Source organism: Zophobas morio, unplaced genomic scaffold (assembly GCF_036711695.1).
Source record: "Zophobas morio isolate AGI-343-1 ecotype UQ-CSIRO unplaced genomic scaffold, CSIRO_AGI_Zmor_V1 ptg000021l, whole genome shotgun sequence".
Taxonomy (NCBI): Eukaryota; Metazoa; Arthropoda; class Insecta; order Coleoptera; family Tenebrionidae; genus Zophobas; species Zophobas morio.
The window spans coordinates 25278961-25286499 of record NW_026972126.1 but is presented as its reverse complement, the minus strand read 5'-3'; the positions used below and the strand labels follow the sequence as shown (position 1 = coordinate 25286499).

Sequence of the window (7539 nt, the reverse complement as noted above, 5' to 3'; positions counted from 1 at the left end):
GATGCAGATTCGTCTGAAATCCTATACGACCAACAGCAAAAAGACGATAAAAAACGCCACAAAAACGACAAAACAAAGACAACAATGAAGTTTAGGAAACTACGACAAACAGCTTTTAAAAACACGACAAAAAGTCTACAAAAAAATGCGGAGAAAAGCGGAAAAATACTAAAACTCCAACATGGTTTGACTTTTTGCTATCTTTGTGGGATTTCTTCGCTAATTTTTAGTTTTCATATACTTTAGTGTAGCTGTAGAATAGATCCATACTCTTAATCATTACTGAACTTAAAAATAAATTGAACTTTGGATAGTTGGAGCTGGATACACTTGATATCCCAGTTTAAAGAAAACTTGTCAACGCAGTCCTCGGTAGTATAGTGGTCAGTATCCCCGCCTGTCACGCGGGAGACCGGGGTTCGATTCCCCGCCGGGGAGGCTTTTTTTTCTTTTTTTTTTTTGTTTAATAAATTAACTTCGTATTTGATATCAATTCCCAAACACTACTGAACTAATCCTGTCATTTTACGACGACACGAAGCTTAATTTTTGCCAACACCAAAAAAAAAAATTGGTCTAAAGAGTTTAGACAGTACTTCCCTCGCTGTCGGAAACTTGACGACTGCATGCCTATTGTGTTTTTTTTCTCATTACATTTTTGTAGTGGGAATTTAAAAAAAATTGCGATGACGTCATCAACATTTTTGCAAGGACACGTATATCAGTTGGGATAGATGTAGTGTAATACTAAGAATAAAATTATTATATTCTCAAATTTTCGGGAAAATGAATTGGGTCGTTTGAATATTGATTTGTAATAATCAATAAAATAACGAAACAATTTACTCACGTATACCTACGTATCAGAGGCAACTGAAAATCGTGTATGTATAAACATTGTTAATTTAAGATGACAGGCGTAACAGCATACGTGAGAGCCAAACACAGAAACTGTAAACAAAACGACCGTCGGTTTTATTGCTTCGACTTCCGCTTATTATATAAAACATTGGGTTTTATTTTAATTCTTGACGGTGAAATTCACAATTGGTTGATTATAAACATGTCTATTTCACATTCGCGGAATCAAGTGAACGCATAAAACAAATGCAGGTCTGTAATGTTAAAGTCGATGTAAATAAGCGTGCTACCCTTATGTTTCAACCGAGTTTTTCCTTTAACAAATTTTGTGTCTACCAAATTGGGTTGGTTGGGGTGTAATACTAATAATAAGTGTTGCCTTTAATTTAATCAATAAAATAAATTGACTTCATTAATTCTTTTGAACCACCTCTTAAGAAAATCTAAAAAATATGAATGGAATGATAAATCACAAGTACAAACTCATCATATTTTTTGCATTTTAGATAGGATTTATTCAGCAAAATTTAAGGGTGACGTCATCAATTTTTTTAGGAGGGATGAACAAATACATTTTGAACAAAAGTTTACCATGCTTATAATAACTTTAAAATATTCCCAAGATTTCAAAGCATTCGGTTTTGTAATTCCTGATTAAATCGATAAAATAAATTCACGCCTTCATTAATTTTTTTGAGTCACCCTGCATATGCAAATCCAAAAATATGAATGGAATGATAAATCACAAGTACAGACTCATCATATTTTGTACATTTTAGATACGATTTATTCGGAAAACTTTTGAGCTGACGTCATCAGTTTTTTGTAGAAGATAACCAAATATATTTTGACTAAAAATTTATTATGCTCTTTATAACCTTAAAACATCTGCAAGATTTCAAAGCATTCGGTTTTGTAGTTCCTGATTAAATCAATAAAATAAATTTACGCATTCATTAATTTTTTTGAGTCACTCTGTATATGCAAATCCAAAAAATATGAATGGAGTGATAAATGACAAGTACAGGCTCATCATATTTTGTACATTTTAGATATGATTTATTCGGCAAACTTTCGAGCTGACGTCATCAAGTTTTTGGAGGGGATAAGCAAATATATTTTGACTAAACATTTATTATGCTCTTTATGACCTTAAAACATCTGCAAGATTTCAGAGAATTCGGTTTTGTAGTTCCTGATTAAATCAATAAAATATATTTACGCATTCATTAATTTTTTTGAGTCACCCTGTATATGCAAATCCAAAAAATATTAATGGAGTGATAGTTCACAAGTACAGACTCATCATATTTTGTACATTTTAGATATGATTTATTCCACAAACTTTTGAGCTGACGTCATCAAGTTTTTGGAGGGGATAAGCAAATATTTTTTGACTAAAGATTTATGATGCTCTTTATAGCCTTAAAACATCTGCAACATTTCAAAGCATTCTGGTTAGCAGATTAAAAATTAAATTTCAAAATGTTGTTTTATAATTTTGATTTTTTTTCCAAAAATCTGGACGTTTCGGGTGAAAAGTCGATTCAGAGTTGTAAACTACATGTGTAGGACTATGTTATTTTATACAATTGAAAACCCATTTACTATGTACAATTTTGAAGTGACGTCATCGCTTTAGTGGTGGGGATGATTCGACAAATTTTGGTTAGCGTTTTACCATCTACATGATATTCTTAATATAAGTACAAAATTTCACAACAATCGGTCGAGTACTTTCGGAGATTATCTGTCTAATAAAAATCCGTGACAACAGACGGACAGACGGACAGACGGACAGACGGACGGACAGACGGACAGACGGACAGACAGACGGAAATGGGAGACCTATTTCTTCGTCTTCTAGGGGTCATGAAAGATCGAGAAAACGTAAAAGTAGAGAGTCGGCCGACGGACTCGATTACAATACTTCCTTTGCTTACGCTCGGGAAATAAAAACACTCATAAACAAAATTTTCATTTTATTATAAAAGTAACGGGTAGACAATAAAAACATTAACAAATATTAGGTACACACTTCAACACTTATCTATATAATAGACAATAAAAAATCTTAATTACTCTTAGCTTACGACTTAACGCTACATTTCATAGAAAACTCCTAACATGATAAATGGCACTCCGTTATTATCAGTATAATTTCATTCACATTCACACCTTTCGCACACTCGCTCCATCAAAAATGACAAGGAATGACTCAGTTCGTGACTCGACTTAACTAAACTAAAACAACGTCAGTGAGATAAATCTTACGCTCGCCAACCCCAGCTCGCAGGCGGCCGCCCCCTAATAACAATCCATACTGTTAACGTCCTCGTCGTACGTCTTCAGCATGTCGTCCAACAGCGACCCCAAATCCTCGATCCCGTTCAGCCACTTCTTCTTCTCCGCGATGATGTTGTTCAGGTCCTGGTGCGTGAACTGCAGAAACTCCGTCGGCGTCACGATCTTCCGCACCTGGAAGTCGTAGTTGCTCACCGAGCCGTAGTCGCTCGGCGCGTACACCCCCTTCAGCAAGCTCGCGTCCTTCGCGTTCACGATCTGCTCGATGATCTCCTCGTTCAAATCCGGCTGACTCGACCGCGGCGAGTCCATCGACTCGTCCACCGAGATCCCCGAGCTCATCGACATGCCGCTCTCCGTCGGGATCGGGCTCGTCGGGCCGCTGCACTCCCCGCCCACCGCGTACTTCTTCAGCAGGTCCACCAGCTTCTGCGTGATCTTGACCGCCGTCTTCGACACCTCCATATCACAGTCGTCTTTGATGGCGGCCGTCAGCACGCCGAGGCAGCCGATGGCGCTGAGCTGGCCGAGGACCTTGAGCAAGCGCTTGCGGATCTCCGAGTCGGTGAGGGTGACGATCTTCCGGTGCTCCTTCGAGAACGTCACGTTCGGGAAGCTGCCGTCGATCATGCCCTGGTTCTGGAGGTGGTTCTTGATCACCTTGTCCCAGAAGTTGAGGGCGCGTACTTTGACTTCCCAGTGGAGGTCGGTCGTCGACGAGTAGATCATGGTCTCGTAGATGGCGTCGAGGCTGTCCTTCGGGAACTGCTGGTGCTCGTAGGCGACGCACATGAACGTCGCCGCCTCCACGCGGACGATGCCCTCGGTCTCGTTCAGCAGGATGTCGCGCATTTTTTGCTGTAAAAGATAAGGTCAGTGAAACATTTTCGAGAACACTCCCCGCCCCAAGTCTCCCATTCTCTCTCTCTCTCTCTCTCGCGCCCCCCTTTCCCCAAATCGCTTTCCCAGGTCTCTCTTTTTATATTTTTCTCCAGGCCTACCTTTCCCGATTCTTTTTTTCCGCCAAGTTTCTTTTCTCGCTCTTTTTATAGATCCCAATCTCTTTCCCCAGGTCTTTTTCTCTGTTTTTCTACAGGTTTCTCTTTTTCTTCAAATCTATCTTTGCCTATCTCTCCCTCTTTCCTTAAATCGTTCTCTTTCCCCAGTCTCTCTTTATATCTTCCTTTTTAAGTAAGTCGCTCTCTCATGTTCTCTTTCCCCAGGTTACTCTCTCTCTTTCCCCAAGTTTCTCTCTTTCCTCAAGTTTCCATCTTTCCCCAAGTGGTTTTATGTCAGGCTTTCATTCGCCAGGTTCTTTTCCTTGTTTCTCACGTTTTTCTCTCTCTCTCTATTTCCTCTGAGTCTCTCTCTCTATTTCCCCCGAGTCTCTCCCTCCATTTCCCCCGAGTCTCTCTATTTCCCCCGAGTCTCTCTCTCTCTCTCTAATTGTCTCGAGTCTCTCTCTCTATTTCCTCTGAGTCTCTCTCTCTATTTCCCCCAGGTCTCTTTATTTCCCCCAAATCTCTCTCAATAGAAAAAAAATCCCAAAAGTCTCTCCCTGTACTTTCCCAAGTTTCTCTCTTTCCCCAAATCTCTCTCTCTGTGTGTTTCCCCCAAGTTTCTCTATCTTCCCCAGGTCTCTCTCTATTTTCCCCAAATCTCTCTCTCTATTTCCTAAGTTTCTCTCGCTCTATTTCCCCCAATTCTCTCTCTATTTTCCCCAAGTCTCTTTCCCTATTTTCTCCAAGTCTCCCTCTCTCTCTATTTTCCCCAAGTCTCGCTCTTTATTTCCCCGAAGTCTCCCTCTATTTCCCCCAAGTCTATCTATACTTCCCCAAGTCTATCTATACTTCCCCAAGTTTCTCTCTTTCCCCAAATCTCTCTGTGTGTTTCCCCCAAGTTCCTCTCTGTACGTTCCCTAGGTCTCTCTCTATTTTCCCCAAGTCTCTCTCTCTTTACTTCCCCAAGTCTCTCTCTCTATTTCCCCCAAGTCTCTCTCTATTTTTCCCAAGTTTCTCTCTATTTCCCTCAAGTTTCTCTCACTCTCCATTTTTTCCAAGTCTTTTTCCCTATTTTCCCCGAGTCTCCCTCTCTCTCTATTTTCCCCAAGTCTGTCTATACTTCTCCAAGTTTCTCTCTTTCCCCAAATCTCAGCGTGTGTTTCCCCCAACTTGCTCTCTCTAAAGTTTCTTTATCATCGCTAGATCCCTCTCTCTTATTCCCTCAAATCTCTCTCTATTTCCCCTCAGCCTCTCTTTTTTCCCCAGGTCTCTCTCTATTTCCTCCAAGTCTCTCTCTTTTTCCCCCAAGTCTCTCTCTATTTCCCGAAAGTCTTTCTCTCTATTTTCCCCTAATCTCTCTCTCTCTCTCTCTCTCTTTCCCTCAAGTCTCCGTCTGTAGTTTCCCAAGTCTTTCTCTCTATTTCCCCCAAGTCGCTTTCTATTTCCCCTAACTCTCTCTCTGTCTCTCTCTAGTTCTCCCAAGTCTCTCTGTCTCTCTCTAGTTCCCCAAAAACTTTCTATTTCTCCAAAGTCTCTCTCTATTTCCCCTAAGTCTCTATCTCTATTTCTCCCAAATATCTTTCTCTATTTCCCTCAAAACTTTCTCTCTATTTCCGCTAAATCTCTCTCTATTTCCCCCAAGACTCTTTCTCTATTCCCCCTAAGTCTCTCTCTATCTCTCTCTCTATTTCACTCAAGTTTCTCTCTCTCTCTATTTTTCCCAAGTTTCTCTCGCTCTATTTCCCCCAAGTCTCTTTCTATTTTCCCCAAGTCTCTCTCTCTCTCTCTCTCTCCATTTTTCCTAAGTCTCTTTCCGTACTTTCTCCAAGTCTCCCTCTCTCTCTATATTCCCCAAGTCTCTCTCTTTATTTCCCCGAAGTCTCCCTCTATTTCCCCCAAGTCTATCTGTACTTCGCCAAGTTTCTCTCTTTCCCCAAATCTCTCTCTCTGTGTTTCCCCCAAGTTTCTCTCTCTTTTTTCCCCAGGTCTCTCTTTTTTTCCCAAGTTTCTCTCTCTTTCCATCAAGTCTCTCTCTCTATTTCCCCCAAATATCTTTCTCTATTTCCCCCAAAACTTTCTCTCTATTTCCCCTAAGTCTCTCTCTATTTCCCCTAAGTCTCTCTCTATTTCCCCCAAGTCTCTCTTTCTATTTCCCCCAAATCTTTCCCTCTATTTCCTCCAAGTTTCTTTCTCTATTTCCCCCAAGTCCTTCTCTCTATTTCCCCCAAATCTCTCCTTATACTTCCCCAAATTTCTCTCGCTCTCTTTCCCCAAGTGTCTCTGAGTGTGTTTCCGACAAATCTTTCTCTATTTTCCCCAAGTCCCTTTCCCTTTTTGCCCCAAGTCTTTTTCTTTCCCCCCAAGTCTCTGTTTCTCTTTCTGTGTGTGTATTTCCCGCAAGTCTTTCTCACTATTTTCTCCAAGTATCTCTATTTCTCCCAAGTCTCTCCCCATTCCCCCCAAATCTCCCTCAGTCTCTCTCTCTCTCTCTCTCTCTTTCCCCCGAGTCTCTCTCTCTCTATTTCCTCAGAGTCTCTCTTTCCATTTCACCCAAATCTCTTTCTCTCCATTTTCCCCAAATCTCTTTCTCTCTATTTCACCCAAGTCTCTCCCTCACTCTATTTTCTTCAAATCTCTATTTCCCCAGGTCTCTTTATTTCCCCCAAATCTCTCAATTGAAAAACAAGTCTCTCCCTGCGCTTCCCCAAGTTTCTCTCTTTCCCCAAATCTCTCTCTGTGTGTTTCCCCCAAGTTTCTCTCTATTTTCCCCAAGTTTCTCTCTCTATTTTCCCCAAGTCTCTCTCTCTCTATTTCCCCAAGTCTCGCTCCCTATTTTCCCCAAGTTTCTCTCGCTCTATTCCCCCAAGTCTCTCTCTATTTTCCGAAAGTCTTTCTCTCTCTCTTCATTTTTCCCTAGTCTATTTCCCTATTTTCTCCAAGTCTCCTTCTCTCTCTATTTTCCCGAAGTCTCTTTCTTTATTTCCCCGAATTCCCTCTCTATTTCCCCCAAGTCTATCTATACTTCCCCAAGTTTTTCTCTTTCCCCAAATCTCTCTGTGTTTCCCCCAAGTTGCTCTCTCTAAAGTCTCTTTACCATCGCTAGATTCCTCTCTTTTTTTCCCTTAAATCTCTCTCTATTTCCCCTCAGCCTCTCTTTTTTCCCCAGGTCTCTCTTTTCCCCCAAGTCTTTCTCTATTTCCTCCAAGTCTCTCTTTTTTTTCCCCAAGTCTCTCTTTATTTCCCGAAAGTCTTTCTCTCCATATCCCCCAAATTTCTCTCTATTTCCCCAAAGTTTCTCTCTCTATTTTACCCAAGACTTTTTCTCTATTTCCCCTAAGTCTCTCTCTATTTCCCCCAAGTTTCTCTCTCTCTC

At 40.9% G+C, this 7539-nt stretch overlaps 1 protein-coding gene and 1 non-coding gene across 17 annotated transcripts in view; one reads left to right on the top strand and one right to left on the bottom strand.

Moving 5' to 3' along the window:
- Positions 1-366: 366 nt before the first annotated feature.
- Positions 367-438, top strand: Trnad-guc (transfer RNA aspartic acid (anticodon GUC)). Its single transcript has one exon. It is a non-coding gene; the product is annotated as a tRNA-Asp (tRNA).
- A 2390-nt stretch (positions 439-2828) lies between these two features.
- LOC135133272 (uncharacterized) overlaps positions 2829-7539 on the bottom strand; it is a 60109-nt gene continuing 55398 nt past the window's right edge. For all 16 annotated transcript variants that reach the window (XM_064061609.1, XM_064061610.1, XM_064061613.1 and 13 more), the window contains one exon: positions 2829-4023. In XM_064061609.1, coding sequence (XP_063917679.1) covers positions 3169-4023 — 855 coding nt within the window. In that variant the 3' untranslated portion in view covers positions 2829-3168. The remainder of the gene's footprint in view (positions 4024-7539) is intronic.